The sequence below is a fragment of the Lissotriton helveticus genome, chromosome 4_1 (genome assembly GCF_964261635.1).
Source record: "Lissotriton helveticus chromosome 4_1, aLisHel1.1, whole genome shotgun sequence".
Taxonomy (NCBI): Eukaryota; Metazoa; Chordata; class Amphibia; order Caudata; family Salamandridae; genus Lissotriton; species Lissotriton helveticus.
The window spans coordinates 783799240-783824228 of record NC_136063.1 but is presented as its reverse complement, the minus strand read 5'-3'; the positions used below and the strand labels follow the sequence as shown (position 1 = coordinate 783824228).

Below are 24989 nucleotides of genomic sequence, written 5' to 3'. Positions count from 1 at the left end.
ACTCAATGGGTTACATTATTATTAACTCCACTGGGGATATATTTTTATAGAAGATATTAAGGACACAATATTTATGTCAGGCAATATTCTTACAATCATTTTCTGGTGCCACACTCCACAAGTTGCCAGACCTCTATAAGAGCTCCCTATCACTTCTAGGTTTCCCTAGTGAACCCATAGTCTGAGTGACTCTCTTACCTTCTTCTTCCAATTTGCAGTAGTAATTACCTTATGCAACAAACATTGTAATCTCTTCGACCCCACTCGCTAGCACCAGGTCTCCCATTTTTCCTAACACCCTTAAACGGATTGGGGCCGATTCACAAAGGGCCTCATCGTTCGTGGCGGAGGCCCCGCAGTCTAGGTGGGGACCCGCACTGACGGCAGGGGCCCCGTAGTGGGTAATTGGAGTACAGAGGTCCTGCCATGACTGCGGAGGGCCTGCCTCGACTTTGGGGCCTCCACCACAAGTGCGGAGGCCCTTTGTGAATCTGACCCATTGTCTTTAACATACTTTCCTAAAGCTTTACTGCCGTCAACCTTCACTACTCCTTTTATCCCAGGATCTACAAAATGCAGTCAGTTAAGGCTGCTTTCTCCCACCATTAACACTTCATTAGTCCTGCCCACTACTTCCAACCAACCCTGCAACCTTCCACTGCCTTATCACTGTTCCTGCTTCAGCAATGTACATCATAACACCTAGCCTGTCCCCATACTTATTTGAGCGTCTAACACATTTTCATATCATAGTGGACAACAATCTCTGCGCCAACCCCACTACTCATGGGATGCCTCCCAAACACTGACCTCAAGCTCCTCTCTCTCCACCCCTAGACCACATGCCTTGACCATATTTTCTCTCTCCACATGCCTTTCCACCGCTTCACTGACAATGCTTTTCACTTCTTGTATAATCACTTCGGCTCATACCTTAGAGAGTGTCTCTGCCAATAGATGCAGAATAGCCACACACTGCCTATTGGTCATCTGGTTCCAAAGAGAAAATATGATCATTGCTTTCTCTGCAGGGTCCAAAATAAGATCAATCTTCCTTGGTTACGCCCTCTCATCCAGCCATAATCTATGGATCCACTTCAAAAATACAATGGTATTCTCTGAATGTATTTCCTCAGTCGACATCACCTTCTTTACACCTGCAGAATCTGAGATCCACAAATATTTTTTTATCAAGGTAATAAGACAAAAAAGATTTTTGGGTACATACCCAGAATATTAAATTGCTGTAGATTAGAAAATAGACCTCTTCCCATTAAGGTGAAGGTGTGCTAGAGTTGTAACCTCCCAAGACTTATCTTTCCATGACAACATAGTACATTTGATAATCTACTTAACCCCCCGCCACCTATTTTTCGTACTCATCCTGTGATATCAGCAGTGAAATTGTACAATCTGCATTTGTCACTGAGACAATCAATTCATTCTCACATGGTCAAAATCTGCCCTCACTGAAGTTCCGCTTGGCCAAGGTAAACATAACTACTATAGTCCTCAGCAACCTCGCCTGATACAACACCCATCTCCTTCAAAACCCTTTAAGACCTTATGGTTCACTGTTGCCACCCTGTTAAAAAATGCAAGGTCACTACCATACAAGGCCTCTCGCAACCCAGCATGCACTGACCATCCTCTGATGGACATCATCAGTCTCTGGATATCATGACAGCTACACAGTCTTTCTTTTGTATGCCACAGTCAAGAAACTTCTCAAACACCACCTCTTGAATTTTAAGAGTGCTGTTTTCCACAGCTCCCACAACTCACTCCAACTCTCATAGTAGCCAGACTATTCCCATAGGGCACATTGTAAACAATGTATGTACTTGTTCAGATCATATAGTGTTCCCCGTCTGCATTAATTTCTGTTGATTGCCTATTTTTACCCAAAACTGTAATAAAGACATGTTAATATAATCACTGATTGATATTCTACTCTAATAAACCAATACATGGTTGTATGTCTGAATATTAAAGACAGAAATATAGCGATGCTTAAATATTGTGTCCTAAATATTTAGAACCAAAATACTGTGAAGGAAAGTGAATATTTAGGTTAGTACAGATTTACTGTTGTTAACTCCACATACATGTACCTTGAAGACGTATACTTACCCAAAGGTACTTGCTTTCATGATATTGAGGTAGTTAGTATGTTTGAATGATATTTCGTCCAAGATATCCTGGTAGTATACCTTACAGATACTGGTCTTTTTCGTGAAGTGTCCTGAATATAATTTAATCCTACAGAAGGCTGCCCAGTAAAACAGCTGCCCTTATAGACCGAAACTCAATTTCACTACTTTTTCCCTGAAATCAATAAGCAGAGTACTTACTTGTGCTTTTTTCATGTAGACTTCAAAGGACTACATTGGGATGGCTGTAGAAGACGAACGGCTCCTTTGCGTTTATAACCTCGGAGGCAGGGAAGCTGTGATAGAGGTGAACGCTAAAGTGACGCAAAGCGAGAAGGCTGTGGTGTCAAATATACTTGAAGATGTCGTCATGGATCGAGTCTTGTTTGATAGGTACAGGACTGTTCAATCAGCCATTTTGTTTATTTCTTCATTTGATCTACCCTTGTTGTCATGTATTGCTAATATTAATGCACTCCGCTTTATTCATTTTGGATCCAGGATTTATCAATATGCAACTGTGATGTACAGCAAAGGAGCCACTGGTAGAAATCCATCGACCTCAGTGGATGAAGGGAGCGTGAGCCCAACAACCTTGTTGAATCTTGACCCCAACAATGTTGTCTTTTATGTTGGAGGATATCCAAATGACTTCACGGTGAATATTTTATTAGAGTTTTCTTGTTCTTCATCCTTTTTTTTGTTCCTTTTTGTTACGTTTTCAGCATCTTACTACACAATAATTGTACAATCCTATTGCTTTAAATCAGCAAGTGATTAACACAGCACAGGTGTATCTGCCTTTGTTTCAGACCTCCCCAAGGCTGTATAATCCCCAAACTACCATTGTGACTATTGTCTTGTGCAGCCATGTTTTGTTCCAGTTGGAGTCAACAAACAGAGGCTGATAGCTTAATGGTTCCCTCAGTCATCAGAAGTCCATTTTCTCTTTCAAAAAGTCCACCACCTATGCTATCATTCATAAGACATCACATCACATAAAGGGCCCTTGCTTGCTTTCCACCAGTACCCATTTTCTCCATCTCAGACAAGCACAACAGTGACCTTCTGTTTCACTGTAGTTATGACCATCACAGAGTTGTTTCCATCCCTCCTTTCACTAGCATGCCCCAAATCATTTATATTGTGCATTTATTTTATTTTGTAAATATTTGTATTGTTTATTTTTTTCCTTTGCATCTTAAATGTTTCAAAGAGCACAGTAACAACATTCATAACAATAACAGTTATGCATGAGGTACATTTCGGAAGGACCATGTAATATTCATACCAAAAATAAATATTAGTTGAAAATATTTATCTCAACATTGTTATATCCCTGACATTATCTACATGTTTGTGGGACCTTAAACAAGTGTTTCGCTTGTTCATCAGTAGATATCTTAATTCACTATATCAGTGTGTTTGGTACTATGAAATGTATTGCCTGGTACATTATTTAGTTGGTCTAGCCCTTAACAGCGTCTCCATGAACCCCATGTTTTATTACATTTACGTGAGCATCCTCTGGTGGTATAGGTCACATTCTCAGTGGCCATATAGAGGTTCATACCCTTCCTCCATGCTTTCATCATGGGAGTCACCACCACCACCCCCCACCACCTAGCCACGTCTCTCTTGGTGACGACTAGGCCTAGTGTCACTAATGTCAACTGAGCCCTGTTTATGTCAACTTCGTTAGGTAACCCAGTAGAATGAATTTGGCCTCTAAGAGTGTAAGTGCACCCATTATCTTCCCCAAATTCTCCACTATTTTCTTCCAGTACAGTTGGATTTTGGTACAGCCACATATTGTATGATAGAAATCTCCCTTCACTGTTTTGCAGATACGATAGAATGGCGAGTCGGCCCTCCCCATCATATGTTGTTTGTCTCTATTATAATAAATCCTATGCAGGATTTTGTACTGGATCAGTAGTATCCTTGTTTTGATGGCCACTTCTCTAGGGTGCATCAGTATATTGTGCATTTATTATGCAACTAAACTCCATTGATCAATGTCTCTGAGCCATATTAATATTATGCGAACTATAAAGAAATAAAACTAAAATATTTAAATTTGTCAACGTTTCATGTTTGCACTACCCGCGGTCTGAGACTCCAAGTTTACTACTTCATGTGTGCTTTTTAGGCAGTAACTGCACTGCACCCGTCCTGATGAGCCAGGTAAAGTCCACATAGGAGCTTTGGCTGGTTTTCTCTGCATTTCCAGTTTTGCACTTGTGGCAAAGAAACCAGGGGATTCTCTAACGATAGACCTCACAACTAGGAAAGCGCTATTGTACGTCTGGATTAATTTTTTTTAAGACGGGCACATATCTACGCTCTGTTAATAATAGCAGCACTAATCTAAAAACACCACCATTCAAACTGTTGTGTCAGCATTGTATAAAAAACGTAATGTAGCTACAACACAAAGTGAGTGTCTATTGTTGTACAATGCAATTACTTCTCAACATGCAGAAAGATGTATAACTTGAGTGCACATATGTATATGCGTTCACTCAGGCAGCTAGTTTGTCAGCTACATAGGTAATTGCAATAAACTGCACAAATAATTAACAACTGCAGGGTGGTGATATGCTAAGAGTTCACATAACATGAACGTTCTGAATAAACCTGTTTTTCTTGTACAGCCTCCCCGAAGACTGAACTACCCTAAATTCCAAGGATGCATCGAATTGGATGACTTTAACCAGAAGGTGATCAGTTTATACAACTTCAAGCAGACATTTAACCTCAACACGATCGAAGTGACACCATGCAGAAGGTAAATACAACTCCTGCTTTTTCTGGGGTAAACATAGATCGTTCAACAAGTTCTGTAATGCTTTATTCTGTGTAATACCAAACATACTGCATTAAGGCTGTTAGGGTGGTACCTCGTCCTTTATTTACCAGAGCAGATATTTTTCTAAAAGATGGATGTGTTGTGTCTAGTGTGTAGCCTAGTTGTTCTTTATCCAGAACTGAGGCATAACATGGCTGTTCAGACTACATGTAAATTGGTAGACAAAGTCACAACATTGAACATGACACACTGACTCGGGTGCAAGGTCTTTGAGAGGCGTTAGCCCTCCTACCCTTCTAAGCCTGTCAATGTGTTTCTTTTTCTCTTCTTCGATTTCTGTACTTTCTTATTTCCATCGTTTTCCCAATAACTGTCCTGCAAATGTTAACTCTCGTTTTTATTGCTCTTCAATATCTGTATGGCCTACACCCTTCATGCAGCAGAATGTATTCTAAAGCTTCCAGTGTCTCATACTGTTCACACACTTTCCAGGTCACCACATCTGGCCTGCTGTCCACCACCTCCCTAATTTGTTTTCCACTTCCTTTGTTTTCTAATTTCACTTCCCATCTCGCACCTTCCCATTTTTTGAAAACTGCTCTATGATGTTCTCCAGGGTGATCCTCTGTGTCCCTGAATGTGGGCTTCCTTCTTGTAGCATGCCAGTTCTAGTAGAAAGGAAAAGCACGGCTTTGTCAATCTAATGGGTCCAAATGGTGCAAATTGTGTTGAGGCATCCACATTGGCACCCCATTTAATACATCTAGATGAATATCTCACGGTATGAAAGACTGGATCTAGAGGTTGGTCCTTTACCTCTTTCTTAGAGGTTGTGAGAAAAGTACTCTCTTCCAGAAACCAAATTGTCTGCCTCAGGTGTAATGCGGAGGATGACCTCTGGAAGTAGTACCTGACAGCACCAGCAGTCAAAAGCTCAAACATTGCTCAAGTTACAGTTCTCTTAAGGCCTGTGTTTTGGATCTGGGTGAGACCAGACGAGAATAGCTGGAGCTTTACCAACTGCTGAGCTGAAGCTGGCAAGACCGAAGCAGAGCGACAGATGAAGAGAAAAATCAAACAACAGGAGCAAGCAAAACGCCCTTTGCCCGCTACGGCCAGCCCAGCCCTGAGAACACATAGTTATGCTGAGAGGTTTAGCTTTCACACATGATTTCCTTCATTTCATGTGCTAGGCTCTGCTTCCGTGAAAGGAACACACTCTTTTAGCGTCTTTATCAGGTCTAACTTGGGCCCGCATTCAGGAACTCCCTACCTAATCCGGAGCTTTGTATCGCCTAATCCCCCCCTCCCCCCAGGTTAAACAAGGCTACAACACCTTCCCTTCCTTATTTAACTAATGAGATACCAATAAATCTTGCTACGTATGTATGTGCCTAAAGGATGTGCAAGAGAGTCTGACCACCAAACAGTAGTCTCGTGGAGTGTGGGATTGGAATATTTGTACAGTTCATAATTTGAGGTATTTAAAATGTGATGTGTTTGGAAAAAAACACATCCTGCGGCCTTCTTCCACACCAGCAACAGTCACATAGTTCACTTTACAAAATCCTCTCTCATTGCAATCAGAAAATAAATAAATGCAATTTGCATTTTAGAAGAATAACCAGCAATTTACCAGAAGAAATAATCTGACATTTGTCCTGTGTCTATGAACGCACAGCGAATGTGACAAGATAAAAACACATTTTGTAGTCATCTTTATTGTTCATTCACCCTCGGAACTCTAGCAAGATTATTTTGGAGGTGTTGCCGCACCCCCAGCATCCCTACTTCCAGCATCTATGCCCCCACCTTGTGGTGCTCTACTGGCTTCACAGTGGCCACCCGTAAGGCCTTTGTAACGGAAATCACCGCTGTTTTGAAATGAAACATAAGTATGTAAGTTGTTGCCCACCGCACAATTGGGCCTCCCTTTCGAAAACAAATGATATGACCCTACTCTTGTCCTGCCACTGCTACCACTGGGTTCTAGCTTTCTTGTGTCCTCTGACACAACTATGGGATTTCCTTTGTTCTTTGGCCACATCCCTTTCCCGTCTCACACCCATCAGGAAAATGCTCTAACCAGCACTGGTATTACTGACGAACATAAGAGTCTGCCATTTACGATCTGATTATTCCAAAGTCCAAAACCTGACATGTTTCAATGATAATGTGAGTGAGTATTGGCCAGGCTGCTGCTTGTATCAGTGCTCATTACTTTGCGTGAGTTTAGACAGGTCAAAAAGTATGTACTGCAATTTTTTTAAAACCTGAAATTTGAGATTTAGGACATGCTAATTCCTCAAAATGCGTTCCATAAAAATATGACTGCATTCATAGTGTTCACTAAAAGAGTGTGAATGGCATCTTGTGTGTGCAGGGGCTCCTAGATGTGCTAGCCAAATTGTGCAGTTTTGGCTTCCTTCCTGACATTCAACTGCTGCAGACATTTTAACCTGAAGAAGTAGGGAGGAGATTCTAGGAGGGTCTGGGACTGAAACGAGTTCAAGCTGCTGGGTCTTGTCCTACTGGCTAGACATCTTCACTGCTATTAACCAGATACTTCATAGGTCAGACGCTCCGTCCCCGCTCCTGGGACTTCTGGGTTGGGTTCATGACACATTGCCCACGCACAGAAAGCTACATGCGCTACTGCTCCTTTATGCTAAGAGACAGGTGGCGGTGAACTGGGGTAGGCGAGCGCTGCCTTCGTTTGCTGCATGGGTTCGGGATGTGACGTACGGCAACACACAGCTTGAGCGCTACTGGGAATTGATGCCTACCGCTTCCAGGCCTAGAGACATCTGGGAGCCCTTCACGCTGTGGACACGTGAGCGTGCATCCTCTCCTGACTCTACACAATCTTTACCAGATGCTATATCTGATGATATGGGATGATCCCACTTTCCCTGCAGCTGTACTCCGCTGCGACGGTGTGCCCTGGGGGGTGGCTGCATTTTGTGTGGGCGCTCTAGATATGATATAATGAGTAAAGCTTCATGGCAGGAGCCCCCAGACCGCCCTGCCGCAGTGGGAGAGTGAGCAGTGCCCAAGACGTTCTCGCCTGGCCCCCAGCCCACACAAGTGTCAGTAGTAGTGATCGCACTTTTGCATGAAATGTGCCGTCAGTGGTATGGGAAGATTGACAAATAAGTAGAGAAATTTGGGGAGGACAACCATCTTCGCCAGAGCTATTCTCGCGACCAGCGATAAGGGTAGTTTGTTCCATATTTCCACCTTACCCTCCAGCCAGTCTACTGCTCTTCCAAAGTTGAGAGACCACAACTCCTGCAAATCACGGCTTATCCAAACCCCCAGGTATTTTACAGCATCAACTTCCCAGCGTAGTGGGTAATCAGAGGGCGCCTCCCGCGTGGCATCAGTGAGAGGAAAGACTACAGACTTCGACCAGTTAATGGATATCCCAGCCAAGCCCTCAAAACGAACAAATTCTCGCAACAGGGGGTTTAGACTCACCGAGGGATTGAGAACATACAGCGTGACATCATCAGCGTACAAGGATATAAGCAGGCTCCGTGAACTGAATCCTATCCCCCTCGCTGTGTGGTGTTGTCGAATTCGAGCGGCAAGGGGCTCCATCGCTATCGCAAATAACAGCGGGGATAAAGGACAGCCCTGTCTGGTCCCGCGGGATATGGCAAACGACTCCGAGATAAGCCCATTTACGCTTACTCTAGCTCTAGGTGCGACGTACAGCAACTTAATCAAGTTAATGAAGAGGGGACTGAACCCCATTCTGCCCAAAATCCTAAAGAGGAAGGGCCATTCTAGTGAATCAAATGCTTTGGTAGCATCCAAAAACACAACCGCAGCCTGTGTGGAAGGATGCAAGTAGTGAAGAACGGAAAAAATCGTCCTGAGGTTATGGGACGTCGCTCTGCCAGGTCTAAAGCCAGATTGATCTGGGAGTGCTACCATCGGCAGCAAAGGCTGCAGCCTGTCCGCAATGATCTTAGCATATATCTTCGCATCTACATTGATTAAGGAGAGGGGACGGTATGAGTCGAGGACCTGGCTGTCCTTATCTGGTTTGAGCAGCGTTATAATTAACGCTTCACACATTGACTCGGGTAGGGAACCTAACTCTAGGGCTTCAACAAAGACTGAATGAAATTTGGGGGCCAATTCCTCGGCATAAGCCTTATAAAAGGCCGTAGTCAGGCCATCTGGGCCTGGGGCCTTGCTTGCAGGCATGCTTTTAATCACCTGAGCTATATCCTGGACAGTGATGGGGACATCCATATATTGGCGGTGGAAGTCATTGAACCAGACAATGGCAATGGAGTCTAAGAAGTCTTCCAGTGATTCAGGGACCGTGGGTTGCCTGGAGGTGTATAAGGACTTGTAGAATGCAGCAAATGTGTCCAGCACTCCTTCCTGGCCAACAACCATCCTCCCTTCACCATTTTTGATGGAGTGTATGTAGTGAGAGTGTGTGCGAGGAGCTATCATTCGCGCCAGAGTCCTGCTCGGCCTGTCCCCCTCACCGTATCTACGGGCCTCAGCTTGCTTTCCCAGGAAGGCAACCTCCCTTTGAGCTTCCTCATTAAAGGCGAGCAATTTTGCCTTCATCCGGCCCGCCATTTCCGGAGATGGATCCCGGCAGAATGACAGGTCTAGCTCACGTAGCTCCGATTCAAGTTTAGTCAGAGATAGACGTATAGATCGCAGCACCCCGGCTTGCCTAGCAATACATTGGCCGCGGATCACCGCCTTAAAAGCGTCCCACACCGTAGCTACCGTGGACGTCGAACCCTCATTTTCATCAAAATAATGCACAATATCTGCTCGGATTTCCTCTGTGAAAACAGTGTCAGTGAGGGCATGGGGGGGCAGTCGCCAAGCAAACGCTCGTTTAGGGACCCCGGGTATCCTCAATTCCAGCTGGCAGGGGGCATGATCAGAGAGAGATCTAGCTTGTATGGATGTGTCAAGTGTCCACGATGCCACGGCCGGCGACACCAGCCAGTAGTCTAGGCGGGACCAGGCTGCATGATGGCTGGTTATGCATGTACCCACAGCGTCAACTGGATGCCTAGCTCTCCACACGTCGGATAGCAACCCCTCCTCCATCACATCTAGAATCGACTGTCGAGCCCCAGTGTGTGTAGGCCTGCCCACACCCCTCCGGTCTAAAGCATCATTTAGTGGAACATTAAAATCACCCCCTAGGACAATATGCGGGCAATCCAACATCATGATCCGGGCCCAGACATTTCTAAAAAACTCTGGGTCATCTACATTTGGGCCATAAATGGCAGCAAGTATTAGTTGTCTGCCTTGTAGAGAACCATGTACAATGACATATCTGCCCTCCCCATCCAGTATAACGTCATGCTCTCGCCAGTCCAGGCCTCTGCGAATGAGTATAGCTACACCTCTAGCATAGTTGGAATAAATCGCAGAATACACCTGTGACCATCTCGAGTGCTTCAATCTAGACGAAGGAGTAGAATTTACATGGGTCTCCTGCAAAAAACATATGTCAACATTATGCCTAGCAAGCATGCCATGCATCAACCTGGCTTTCTTATGATCCCCCAGACCTCTAATGGTCCAAGTCCACAGCTTAACACTCTCCATGTCGCCTTACACCTAGAACATCAATTGTGAGTCCGATACCCGCCCTCGCCCCACCAAGCGTCCCAGCCCAATTTGAGTGTAGTAAGAGTGCATGTGAGTCATCAATCTGATCGTGTCCTTTAAAGCACCAACTATGAACAATTAGCAAACAATTCAACCCCCCCCCCCCGCCACCCCCCACCCTCACCAACCCCCCAATTAGGTCGTGACGAAGCCCAACTATCGAAACCCATATCGTGTCCACAAACTAGACACTCGAACAGTGGGAGACACCCCTGGAGGCGTGGTGCTCCAGGCTTACACCCCCGTTTTCACAGGGTGGCTACATTCAAGTCAGAATTTCCATGACCCAAACGGTTATCATTACATAGGGCCGCAACAGGATTGCACAGCAGAACACTAGAAAAAACGCGTGCCCCAACAGTCTCATCAACGCAACAGGGTAGCAATTCCGAACCCATCCTCCCCTCCAGGTAAAGTACACATGACAGTAGGGTGATCGATGGGGACTAGAGCACTTAAGCAAGACTTTAGAAATGGGATAGAGAGCTCCACAGTGTTCCAATGCTGGCATATTAGTCATTATCACTTAGGTGGTCAGAGTCGTTTTCAAGTCTCGGCGACTTTCGCCTCGCCCCAGGCCCACTAATGTGTTTTGCAAACTTCAGTGCTGATTTGGCGTCCGTAAAGAAGTGTGAGGTGTGTTCATGAATTACCCTCAGTTTAGCTGGATACAAGAGAGCGTATTTGATGTTAGCTTGCAGCAGAATTTTCTTAGCTGGTAGGAACTCTTTTCGCGCCGCTTGGACCAGGGGGGTAAAGTCAGGGTAAAATGAGATATTATTACCCTTATGTGTAATCTTACCCTTCTCCCTAGCGAGGCGTAGTATGAGGTCTCTGTCCTGAAAGTTAAGCAGTTTAGCAAGAATGAGACGGGGCGGTGTGCCCGGCGCCGGCACCTTCCCAAGCGATCTGTGCGCTCGTTCAACCGTGAATACCTGTGAGAGGTGTGGGTCGAAGAGTTCGTGGAGGAGATCCGCAACAAACACCTCCATCTTGCCAGTGTTGTCAGTCTCAGGAATTCCCGTGATGCGGACATTCGACCTCCTGGAGCGCGCCTCCAAATCATCCGTCTTGGCTCGCAGGGATTCCAGTTCTTTTTCGATATTAGTGATGTGCTGTTTAGTGTGTTGCTGAAATTCGCAGCATTCGGTTTGCCTGTTCTCCAAGCAATCCAGCCTCGTTTCATGGGCATCCACTTTGGTTTTAACCGATTCCAGTTGTGAGGACATTGCGTCCAGTTTAGTGTCAATACTTTTGAGGCTCGCACGAACTTCCATCATCAGTGCCCCAAAGTCCATTTCCGCGCCTGAACCCTGCGACACCGACGTGCCCGCTTCATGGTCCACCGAATTTGGTTTTTCAGGGCGTTTTTGCTCAACAGTGATCTTGGGCTGCCTCGCATCATTTTTCCCCATCTTGCAGTGAAGGGAATGGCGCGTGAGATGACACACAGTGGAAAGGGCCTCGTGGTGGCACGCACAGCGAAAAGCAGAGCAACCGTAGGCTTCAGGTGTTCACAGGTGCGTAGTGCACCCAGCTCCGCCAGGCCATCTAGCCTATGTACATCTGTCCGCAGATCGGCGCGGGCAGACAGGGGATGACAGAGCTACAGCCCGGGCCCAGGCGGGTGCTCCCAGCTTCCAAAATGGCGGTTCCAGCAAAGCCCCTTCGCGCAATAGCAGACCCACGGCCTCCAGCAGTGTATCACCACGCAGGGCCCTTCACAAGGCAATTAGCAGTTCCAGGACGTCGGGTTCATCCACATGGAGAAGGAGTTGGTGCGATAGGCTCAGGTCCAAGCCGCAGCAGGGGGTGTAATGTGCAGGCTCAGAGGGCTATGTCCCGGGGGCCCCTCCTTCCACCTGGCAGTTCCCAACGACACAGCCACTTATCTGCGGGAGCAGGCCCAGACCTCAGCCGCCGCGCTAATCACCACAACCAAATCGCCGTCAAAATGGCGGGCTCACCGCAGGCTCGCTTCCTCCGTCCTCCCCCGGATTCACAGCGGCAGACTGCCCAGGGCAATGGGGACACGCCTGGGGCCCGTCCGCGTCTCAGCCCAGCCGCGACTCACCGGTAGTTTGCTCGTGGGTCGGCTCAGGAGCCCCGTGGTCCGCACAGCGACTCCGCCCGGGCTCCGGAGGGCCCGCCAATCACCGGCCTGCAGTCGGGAGTGCCGCCCAGCGGCGGTTCCACAGCAGCGGGTCTCACATGCAGCGCAGGTCGCCCAAGGGACGGGAGGCTGCAACCGTGACCGGTGGCGATCAGCGCACCCTAAATTCAGGTCGGAGGCGGAGGTAAGCATCCTCTACCAATCTGCTGCTATGGTGAAGCACTCCTGGGTCATGGAGAAGGATTATGGAAGGATGTCTCTGTGTAGCCGGCGGAGCTCACTCACAGAGCGGCCATTTCGCTGCCTGGTTGGCCACGCCCCAAGAACTACCTAACTTAATGGCCATACGAAAGACGTTTCAGCCATTTGTTTCTTTACACAACATTTTATTGATTTTCTGTAAACAACGCTGACAAACTAGATATACTTAGGACTTGATCAAGTTTAAAGCAACATACCACCGGAAACGATAAGAATAAATGACTTAAACATACCATTATCTGATCAGCAGCGACACTGCAAAAGTACACAAAAAATCCAAGTTTCATGAGTACCAATCTTTCTAGAAACATATTTAAGTATTATATTAAGACCGTCAACTTCTTCCATATTGCCGGCCATCTTCCCAGTGCTTAATTTGTAAAAGAATGAGTGGCAGTGCACAAAGCGCTGTTCAAAGCCCGACTGGTGGCATTAAATGTCAGTGGTGCGTTGAATATCAAAGCAGTGTAGTCCTGAATCCACCTCGGGCCTCTTTGATCCACTAGCAGACACTGCCTACCCTTATTTCTCACTCTTACAGGTTCCTGCTTTCTCCCTTTATGACAGTTTTTTCCATCCTTCTCCTTCTTTCCCGTTTGTGTGTTTTTGCCAGGGTATATTTCCTGTAAACCCTTTATAGGCTCTTTAGAGTAAGGTGCTTGCCCTCACACACATTGCTCCCCTATCAACTAACTTTCACATGTGTTATACTCTTGACCCTCACGCTACTTCCTGAAAAAGCACTTCGACACCTTGTCAGGTGTAGTAAGCGCTATATAAATGCAAATACAATTACTCAGTAATTTCACGTTGTGACTTCAGCCTGGTCGTCAGGGGTGGCTGAATGCATTGATAGTATATACATTACCTGTAGAACTCGTTGGTGTGGCTACTGTCATACAGAGGGCAATTATTTTTACCTAATGAAATCTTGTTTTATGATCAGTACCACTGGCCTTTGTTTTCTATATTGTTGCAGGGAGAAAACACCATCTGACAAACATTTCTTTGAGGGGACCGGCTACGCACGCATCGATACGAGACCAGCACGTGGAACTTCATATTATGAGCAGACAATTCAACCAGTTTCTGACAATGGCTTGCTCTTTTTTGCCCTGAATGATGTAAGAGCTCGTATGACTGATTCATCACTGGGCTATAGGCTTGGTGTTTTGTGCCTCAAGCTGTCGTGGTTGTAACGCTGAGATGTTGCATCTCTGCAGGTGAGAGGAGTGGGGCAGTGGGGCCGGGGGGATTTTGACAGATGACGATGAAGGAAAATTCATTATTTATTCATTTTCCCTCATGGTCGTCTGTCGAATCCACCCCATCTAACCTGGTCCCACCGCTCTTACCTGCACGGGCTGCGGCTGCTCTGGATATTATATACTCCTTCGGACTGGGCTCGTCGAGCCACCGGCTTGTAGAAGTTAATCAGATTTTCAAGCTAGCCACTTGAGATATGTATATACATGTATATAGATAGATAGATAGATAGATAGATAGATAGATAGATAGATAGATAGATAGATAGATAGATAGATAGATAGATAGATAGATAGATAATTTTCTTGGTTGTATGTGTAAAATGTATATGGATGATTTTCAATATATTTGCTATGTATTTGCTAGTCATTTAAAAGAACGGCTTTATTGTATTATTCAGTGGCACAACAGCCAACTTTTCAATGATTTACAATACCAGGTATTTATTTTGTGTTGCCAAAAATTACAGGCATTGAAGTTACTCTGCTTTGTACTTTGGAAACAGAATGTGTGTCAGTCGATATGCTTTCATCCAAAGTTTCTGTACTTCTCATGTAGTTTTGAAAACAACAGCTGCAGAAATCACAAGCATAGTTATTCTTTTGGAAGTGGGTGGACCGGGGTGTATGGTGTCAGGCACTGACATACAAATTACTGTGGTTGTGGCAGTCCCTTATGCAGTATGCTACAGAGAGATGACATGCGTTGCTGTTGCAGGGCAATTACTTCAGTCTCGCTATCGAAGATGGGTTCCTCGTGCTCGAGTACCAGATGAATTCAGACGCAGTGAAAAGAGCAAGAAGCCAGAGAGAAGTCATCAAAGTTGGGCAAGAGCATACGGTATGTTTTTCAGCAAGGAAGTCATTTGATATACAGTAGTTTATAAATCAGCTCCAGTTATTCCTATAATTGAATAATTAGTCCACTAATGCTTTAGCTGGGAAAAGAGTGAATGTTGATGATCATGGTATTTGGCCACCATTAAACATTCTACTCTTGCATTCCATCTCCTACCAGCTCGCATAAGTGCTTCCTTCCAGCGTCTTGTAGGGACCATGTATAGTGCCTCATCTGGTCAAACATTTGATGCCAGGGGACGTAGCCTGTCATATCTTGGACGTTTAACACGCCTTTTCTTTTGACCAACCATTTAAAACTGGAACTTGCGGATGCAGTATTTCCTCTTTTAACCATGGCCGCCTTTTTTATTTGTTTTGTGGGCACTTGAGAGTGTAAGGAGAGTACTGTACATCCTATGATTTTAGAAAATGCTGTAACGCACTTTCTGGTATTTCCAAATCCTGAGTTTCTTTGTCTTAATCTTTTTCAGATTAAAGTGCGGATTACCCCTAAAACTAAAATTGCGATCATTGAAGATAAATCCATTGTGATTGATGAAAGCTGTAATCCATTCCAGTTTAGCACGTACTACATTGGCGGACTTCCATCGGATATCAGGGAAAAGTGAGTTAACACCTACTTAATTTTTTTTAGGAGCACTTATTAAAAATGTGTTTGCTATACTTCCAACATTAGCAACATGGCAATCCTAAACCTCATGTCCAGGAGGATTGGCCTGAATATGATGCCTCACATTCTATGTTTATACAGTCTATGTTTGATCCGCTAGCAGTGTTTTCCTCAGCAGAATAGTTGAAGGATGCGTGAAACAATTTCGCGGTCACAGAGATAAGGTTAGCGTTTTCCGCACTACCAAAGATGGGGCTGCGCACACGCATGATGTCTTCTTAAATCAGTAATTTTAAGGATATAGGTAGAGAAGAAGTTCTAACGTTATGAAATCATTTGAGTGCCCATGTGTGTCAGGTGTTCATGATCCCAGATGCTATGTCTCATGCTGGCAGGTCTTTAAAAGGAGCAGGTATGTATTGTGTGCACCACAGTGAATATACATTTTTAGTTGCTTATTTTAGGTTGCACTTTGGAATGTAGCATTGAATAATAGTAAAACTTGCATAGTTGTTTTTTTTATGCTGTAGCAGGTGGTGGTGACTCCTCTGTCCCAGATGTTATGGATATTCAGTGGAGGTTTATTGTAGGTTTTTCAGCTAAACTTGCCCTTGCTCACCAGCGTCCTATCTTTGATTTGCATAAAAGTCTAATTTCTGGTGGGGGTGCTGTCTCTGAGGTCTCATTAAGGACTAGGCTGTTTCTCTTAATAGAAGGAGGAATCATTGCAAATAATCTTTCAGGATGCATTGTTCGGAAGAGCTGTACAACTGAAGCTGGTTCTTCTTATAGGACCCGATTTACAAAGATTAAGGGGATAATTTAGAATGGGGCAAACAGGGCTCTCTGCCACAACCGTGGCAGTGTATCCTGTCCGCTGAACTTGCACTTTCCCTGCTTTATTTAAAGGCGGAGAAACTGCCATGTTTCTAATGACGGATCCTGAACTGGCTCTGCCAGCAGAAACCTATGAAGGATGGGCATTGGGCCTGTCGGTCATTATACGGCAGACGTCCACACACAATGTTTTCCTTGTTGGGACCATTAGGGAAAGACTGGTGATCCCAAATAGCAAATAGGATTAATGAACTCCCCACGCACTAGTGAAAAATGCCACGTGCTAGTGAAAAACTCCTAGCGTGTGAGGCCATTCATGTTTCTGGGAGTTTATTTTTTGAAAAGCATAACACTTTGCTGTGTGGGTGCACAACAAAACCTCAGTGCCTTCAGCACAGTGATCTCCCTGCCTGGCTGAGACCGCCATACATGGCAGGATGCATACCATCAGGGCAGCAGAGTACATGCCTCTTGTAACATGGCACAATATAGTATCAGCAGCCAATGGCTAAACAAGCCTCTAAGTTCTAAACATCAACAATCTACTTCCATAGGCTTACTTCTATGTTTAAAATGGATAGTCATCTTTCACAGTATTCAGAAAGAACCCCAGTGGTAGTCCTGAAAATACATGGGCCCAATCCTCTTCAATCTTCAAATTTATTTTGCTACGATTCACTCTTGTATTACTTCTGAATTGGATGGGTGGGTCACGATTAGACCAGTTTTACTCCTGTCTTACTCCTTAAATTCAAGTGTAAGTTGCACCTACCTGCACACCAATCTTTGTTCTTCAGGCACATGATGTAGGAAGTTTGAAGGAGTTCTCCAATGCTTGTTTTCTAAATGTGAATTTTTCACCAGGTGAAACAATCTGCAGGCATTAATAATGTGTTAAAATACATTTTCATAATTTTTCTCTATTTGTTTTTCTCCAAGTGGAAAAACCTTCACTAGTGGTAGACGAGTCAGTTTTTGCACCACAGATTAGAAGGAGAACGCAAATTGCGCTTGCTCACATTTTGCGCACTGTCAGCGCCAAGTCTTGAAGTGCAAAATATGTAAAATAGGGTCATAACTTGCAAAAAAACTATTTAACCGCTGTGAGTAGCCAGTGCAGATGTTGTTTACACGTGGGTGCCTTTGTTCCACTTCTTACATAGTGGGTGTAAATGAGCCTGAATGGGGCAAAGTCCAGGTCTGAGGAGCTCATCCAATCCTGTTTGTTTGCTTTATGGCACATGTACTGAGTAAAGCAGCAGAAATTACATGATGACAACCATTCTGGAATAGCATCACTTTTTCAAAGTTAGTTTTCTCCTTTTGATTTCAGTCTTTGTTTTCTTGCGAATTCACCATGCGATGGTTGACATAAACTATATCAAAATCTCTCTAAACACTGGCCAATCCAGTGAGAACACCTAGCAGCGGTAATCCCATTACGGCTCAGCATTACTCTAAATTTAAGTCTCCAATGTGAATCAAAGTACCGCTGCCTAACTCTGGAGGTTTCTCCATCCATTCCTACAAGTCATTTGCTGGCTGTGGTCATTGACAGAATTAACTCCATAAACGGTGTTAATACTGCCATTGGTTAAATCTATAGTAACAGTAAAAATGTGCTGTGACCAGATTACCATGCCACAGTCTTACCACTGACCTTTCGAAAAGAGTTTCTATTTCTCGGGTACTAAATGAGAAACATTTAGTGACCCACAAGTCATTGTCTCTGCATGTAATGTAACAATGTTTTCCTGATGCACTTTACATCTTCTCCTCAAACCCTTTTAATCAGGTACAACATCTCCACCCCACCGTTATGGGGCTGCGTGACGAATGTGGTTAATCCAACTGGCACTCCTGCATTCGCAGAAACAACTGGCGTCAGTAGACGGTGCTCTGGGAGCTGGCAGGTGAGCAATACATTGAAAAACTAGTGCACTTTCTGAAGAGCAAAAAGACCCGTTTGATTCTGTAGTTTTTTGTTGGTAATTTTGGTAGTATTCTGAAATCTAGTGAAAACGGAGGTGTATCTAAACATAATCTCCAGAAAATCACTAGAACTGATGATTGTAACACTAAGTGCTGTGTCCCATTACACAAAAACTGCATTTTGATGGTCTTCAGGCACGACATGGACACACTTCACACATAGGCTTAAAGCTAAGACAACACCCTTACAACTCCACACTCCGCACCGTATGTTATCTATGCAAGGTAGTGCTTCAATGTCCCTCAAAGGTGTTGAAAGCGCCCTACAAATGCTAAAGTACAATACAATGCAATTAATCCAATAAACACAAATACATACAGCTGGACGGCAGATATGATGAGCTCAGCCCATCCAGCCCTGTCATGCCTACTCTTGACCGAAAGACATTAGCTGGTCCCTGGTTCCCCCTTGTTAGATCCTCTGTGCCTTTTATGGGAATTTGAGTCATTCCTTCACCAACATTGGTTTCTTTAAGTTCATTTCAGTCCAAAGTAGATGAAGTAAATATGTGAGGAACAGGACAGTTTCCCAGCGAGCTGACATGACAGGTTGATAAATCTGTCCTTTAAATCGAGGAATTTATAAATAATCTTGCTGTACTGTAATATGGTTACAGTTTGTCTTTTGTTTCACACAAAACAGCTTCATGCTTTGTTCTATATTCATGTGTAGAAAAATGAGTAACATGTATTGTTGTATTTGAATATTGCTATGCTTTGTGTTCTTCGGGGCAGATCTACCACTTTTTCACGTATTGCAGTGCAGCAGCCGCAAATGCTGCGCTGCTGGAAAAGGAGAGTGGACGGGAGCACCAAATTTACTGAAACATGGCACTCTCTTCCCTTTCCCTAGTGCCAGCACTGAAATCAGCTGCTGTGTGCCACAGAGACACCTTTGCATCATGGTGCAAGGGTGTCTCTGTGAGTCTAACATTGGTTTTGTACTGAAAGGCTACCCTTCCAGTATAAAATACTATGCATAGATTGACTTAAACCATTTTCTTTCTTTCTATGTGTGCTGTACTTTTCAGCATACGTATAAAGTCAGAAAAGAAAGGAGACATGAAAGCATTTCTCCTTCCTTGCACAAACTTCAAAAGGGCACAGTTTTCTGATGCTAAACCCTAGCTACTTTTTTAGTAAATTGGGTTTAGCATCAAAAGCCTTCGGTGGTTGCATGGAAACCAGTTTCATGGGAACAAGTTTAGCGCTGAAGAGTAAATCAGAAAAATGCCGATTTGCATCACAAAAGTGACCCAAGCACAGTGTAAAATCTTAGTAAATCTCCCCTCTGTTTCTTACCCAAAAAACATTTTTAGTTGCCATCGCCCCCGCTGATGTTTCAGTCAGCTTTAGGGTCTATGGGACACTTAAACACAATGTTCATTCGGTAGAAGATGGAGTTAAGGGCTCGGCCCACCTTCATTCTCAAAGTATTGTATAGGTTTACTATTCCTAAATCTACATATATGTATCTTGATGACATATATATATTTAAGGTACGTAGATGTGGAGATAATAGTTAACCTATCCTTATCTATATAACCTTATGTTCACGGTTTTCTAGTAAAGATATTCTGGCTTTTTTGTTGCATGATATTTTTCTACTCGATATTTTGACCTACTACATGAACATGGACAGAGAGCGAGGGAGAGGGAAAACAATACAAACACGTAGAGAGAACTGAAACTGTCATGGCAGGGAGATTTTGGGCTATTGCTGCTTACATGATGAGTCCTTGTGCATTGGAATGCTTCTTAATTAATCATTATGTTTAAGAACGAACAAAAAACATAATTCCTAATAGTTAGGATTAATCCGATTGTTGTAACTTCTGGTTCGATAAATTGGTTGTGCAGTGGCGAATTTTGCTCGCTGAGGCACTGGAGCAGGTGAAAAAAATGCTTTACAACAAGATAAGCAACAACAATTGTTACACGTGCTTTCAAAGTTAAATATTAATAAATAGTACACAACATGTGAATACAAAGTCGCTCTCACATACAAACACACAGCATTCTTTTTTACTCACAATCTGCGGCACTTTAGACAACTTTGTAGTAGTCAATAATGTATACCCTGCATCATTAAAAAAACAAAAAAAGTCACCTTTAATCCGTCACTGTTTATTAAAAATAAACTGAATAAGAGTGTGTCAGTGTATGGGTTACATTATTACTAACTGGATTGGGCTGCAAACAAAATAAACACGAAAAGCCTATTGTCACTTTTTACATCACATGGTTGTGAAACTGAAGATGGCTACCTAGCGCCTACACACATCACAGTAACAAAAGATATTTCACTGAGGGATAGAAAAAGTTGCTGCAAAGAAAAGTAGTGCAAGCTATTCACTTGTATAAAAATGCCACCTAATATCTGTTGTAGTGTATTCCCAGCTGGGGTACTTGTAAATGACTACGCCACACACGGAGCTTGGTATTACACGTCTTTATTTGTCTGAGTTTAACTGTAAACTGAATACTTTAAAGCAACCCTCACTTCGAAACACTCTATTAATAATGTCATAAATTGTGTAATAAAGCTTTTGTAGAACCCTAGTTTTAGATTAATCTGATCCTTTTTTTACACATGAGTTATAACTTTTAAACTCGGTTGCGAATGGTAACAGGCGTTAAAGACATGGAACTGCACACCATGTTCTTCAATGACGCCTCTTTTCTACTCTTAAAAGGTCTTCAGCCCTGCTGTTAACGGGGCTATATTTTGTGTGCTTTTGCAAGGTGGCAAACTACCTACACATGGTGTGTGAATATCCACAAAGTGATAGGTTCCACAAATTTCCACAAAGTGATAGCTTCCACAAAATATTGCATGGCCACTGGATTCCAACCCAGTTCCCCCAATCCACTATTCCAATTGGTGCCAGATGTGATAAGATAGTAGAGCAACATTGACATACTACCCTACTGATGATAAGTCCCTTATTTATTTGTTTTTACTGTACCTATAAGGATTGGTTTGAAGGTTAGTGAACAATAGAAGAATTCACCTTCAAGAGCAATTTTGATTGACTGTTTTAATGAGGGTATTGTCTTTGTTTGACTTTAGATGGATTGTTTGTACCTTTGTAGATTCACTGACATGTGCAGGCAATCCAGTCCGTGAACACTAGGACAACCTTTATTTTATAAAGACACCCTTGTGTATTACCTGCTGACTGTATATAATATTTGCTAGTGAAATGCAGTTTTTAAGTCCATTAAACAAATATCCTCATCTCAATAAATGGAAGTAAGTGGTTGTGTATGTCAGTGTTACACATAGCGACACCTAATATGTTAAAACTTTATAAATTCCATCCAAAGGTCGGTGTTTTCTCACTGCATTATAGCCGCATTACAGCAGCCAAAATGGGAGTGGCTTATAGATGAACACACACAATTAGGTCTGTAAGGCCTCCCAGACCCACCGTAGGGCTGCCCTTTGACCCTCTCTGAGACCCATCAGTGCCATTTTGAGAAGTATCAAAAAAACCCTTGCTTAAGCAAGTCATCAACAGCGAGTACACAGTAAGGAGGGATTAGTCCAGACATGTGTCAGTCTCAACCACACCCTATCCAATGTCTGTATTCATCAGCCAATCACAAATTATGTGTGATATGCCTGTAAATAAGTGATCATGAATACAGCTGTGGGAATAATGGAGAGCGGTAGGGGGGTGTGGAGGGTACCTCTTGCTGTACTCAGAGTATCCCAATATCCTATTTAAATAAACAATACCCGTTTACATTAACAAATCCACATATGTTGATGAAATGTATCTGTTTTATGTACACCAGAATGCCATGAAGTGTTCCAGAAAGCAACACAATTGCCATTGTACATTAATGTTAGGAGTTGACAGTAGTTGCGATTACGGTATTGGAAGCATAAACAAAGCATGCTAACTCATGCAGTAAGGTGTTCTTGGTGGAATGAAATACCCAGTTTGGACTACCAACTGAGCTGTCACATGAATGCAGAATTCAGCTGACATCACTAATATTGAAAATGGCAGACACTACTGATAGAAAATGGTGGACTTTCAGGCTCTGAATAACTGTTCTCTTTCTTCCTAGATTGTAAGATCTGCAGAATTCTCTCGAAGTGGAACACTCGGTTTCAGTTCAAATGATTTCACCTTCCCGAACAACTTCCAAGCTGGATTTGGATTTCAAACAAAACAGTCTGATGCCGTTTTATTTCAACACTCCGTACAGGTACACACCATTCATTTTTACAAGGGAATTAGGGTCTGGGTGGGAGGGCTTGATTTTTTAAAGTGGTTGCCGGTGTTGGGCACCAGCATTCCCTTTTTGGGACCGGGACTTATTTTTCACTTTCAGACTATGAACCTGAGCAAAAGAGAGAAAGACGGAAAAAGTAGAGCGGTGGAGGGAGAGAAAGATAGAAAAACAGTGACAAAGGTAGAAACCAGAGATTAAAAAGAAGTTGCACAAGTGCAACTGTACTGTGGTGGAAGAGGCAAAAGGTAGAATCAAGACTAGATACACTTGGTATTTAGCAGTGCAGTCAGCAACAAAGTTTAAAAAAAAAACAAATTATGCACTGCTGGATTGTATGGGATGAATCAGGACATTCGTCTCTATAGGAACACGGCTTACTTTTATCAAGAATGAAATGCCCTTTCTGCTTTGCTCAAGTACTCCAGCTTTTGATGACTTGTGTGAAGAACACCAACAATGGACTTTATCTAAGTACAAGTATGTGCATGTTTGTTGGGGTTGGGTACAACCCGGGAGTCTTGCGCTACCTTCCGCTTACTCTTAAAGCTAAGATATACTGCACGTAACACCAAGAGAGAATGTTGTCTAAAAGGAGCGAAATCAATTGCTGTGAATAGGATTCCACATACAGCAATGGATATGCTAACATAGTGCTGTACTGAGAGGCTGGGCACACGACTTGCAACCTGCTCGCATAATTAATATGCATGAGTTATGCCCATACTACTCCTTGCCCATTGGTGCAATTACAGATGTGGAGGCATCCAGGGTACATGAAGGGTCCATTCCTGCACCCTGCTGCATAATTATCCAACCCACCATTTATACCTCTGCCTTTAAAGTAATAGTGGTTGTAGTGGGGAGAGGGATAACTATAAATGATGCTTCAGGGACTGTTGCCGATACTGGAGAGGGCCACTGACACCATAGTTAATTTATAGAAAGTGCCCTATCACCCCTCACTTTTCCTTGGCACATGTGTTCCACCTGCTGAGGCCAACTGTCAACCATCTAGTGCTTTGTGGCCATGGAACTCAATTAAAATATAGCCTGTTAAAGATGTGCCTGACCACATGGTATGCAGGCTTATGTAAAAACGTTGTCTGCACCATCTCTCTTGCCATAATTATGTATACTGTGCCTCATGACAACAATTGCAAATAATTATCTGAATACTGAGGAAGAGTAGAGCAAAAGCTAGGACTTAAAATTAGACACGCCGACCACTTCAAACAACAATACATGGTGCTAAACAAAAAACAAAACAGGCATGTTGCCTATTTTTTGTGTTCAAATATTTAATTGTATTTTGATAAAAAGAAATATAGTTTCGAAGCAACAGCAACAGTTTTTCCAACAGCCGCCCTACCAAGTCTTTCCAATGCGAAAGGGAACCCTTCAAGATTGTGAACTTTCCCTCTTGGCGAGAATGTACATTAAACAAAAGTTGGTCCTGCACGTCATTTGTTAGTGCTTTCCACTAAGCCTTGTGAACTGGTTTTTCCACACCAGTCCTCTGCTGTGACAACACAGACTTTACACATCACCTACCACTATGACAACCTTTTACTTGTTCCTGGTAGCAATAGCTTATCATAACACGAGTTGACTCACCGAACACATTGTTAATATTTCCTAGACAGTGACATTGACGACACAAAAGTCCACTTTAAACAGTAGAAATCAAGATGACCCCCAAAATATCTGCTGGTATCTGTTGTCCTAGGTGAACCATGCCCTTAGCTTTTCTTTGTAGGTGACTGTCTGTTTCTCCTCAGTGGAAAGACCACCTCTGATAAGAATATATCCATAACCTAGGACATACCAATATTTTCAAAATCTTTGAAGCCAGCTCTAGGTACTGGAAACATTGAGGTTCAGCCGTTTTCTCTGGCAGTTCTTTAAACTGTAAATTTTTCTTATCGTAGTTTTATATTTGACCTTTTTGTTGTGTTCTGTCTCTTTTTTTCAGTCAGATGAACTGAGCATACGATTGGACAAAGGCTCTGTCAAAGTCAACGTGAGGGATGGGCAGCTCATCTCAGAGGACAAATACGCGGATGGACAGTTGCACTATGTGTCTGTGATAAAAGAAAATAACGAGTATGTGCAATTCTTAAAAAAATTATTTTGAAAAATCACTTGAAAACATAATTGTGCAAAA

The 24989-nt window shown here is 43.5% G+C and overlaps 1 protein-coding gene across 1 annotated transcript in view; it reads left to right on the top strand.

Annotated features, from left to right (window-relative positions):
• The window catches only part of LAMA3 (laminin subunit alpha 3), a 1062926-nt gene that overhangs the window by 1017480 nt on the left and 20457 nt on the right, over window positions 1-24989 (top strand). Inside the window, exons 62-70 of the mRNA XM_078687418.1 lie at window positions 2374-2546; window positions 2655-2811; window positions 4811-4944; window positions 13989-14133; window positions 14993-15115; window positions 15606-15739; window positions 18378-18495; window positions 22658-22798; window positions 24798-24928. Coding sequence (XP_078543544.1) covers window positions 2374-2546; window positions 2655-2811; window positions 4811-4944; window positions 13989-14133; window positions 14993-15115; window positions 15606-15739; window positions 18378-18495; window positions 22658-22798; window positions 24798-24928 — 1256 coding nt within the window. The remainder of the gene's footprint in view (window positions 1-2373; window positions 2547-2654; window positions 2812-4810; window positions 4945-13988; window positions 14134-14992; window positions 15116-15605; window positions 15740-18377; window positions 18496-22657; window positions 22799-24797; window positions 24929-24989) is intronic.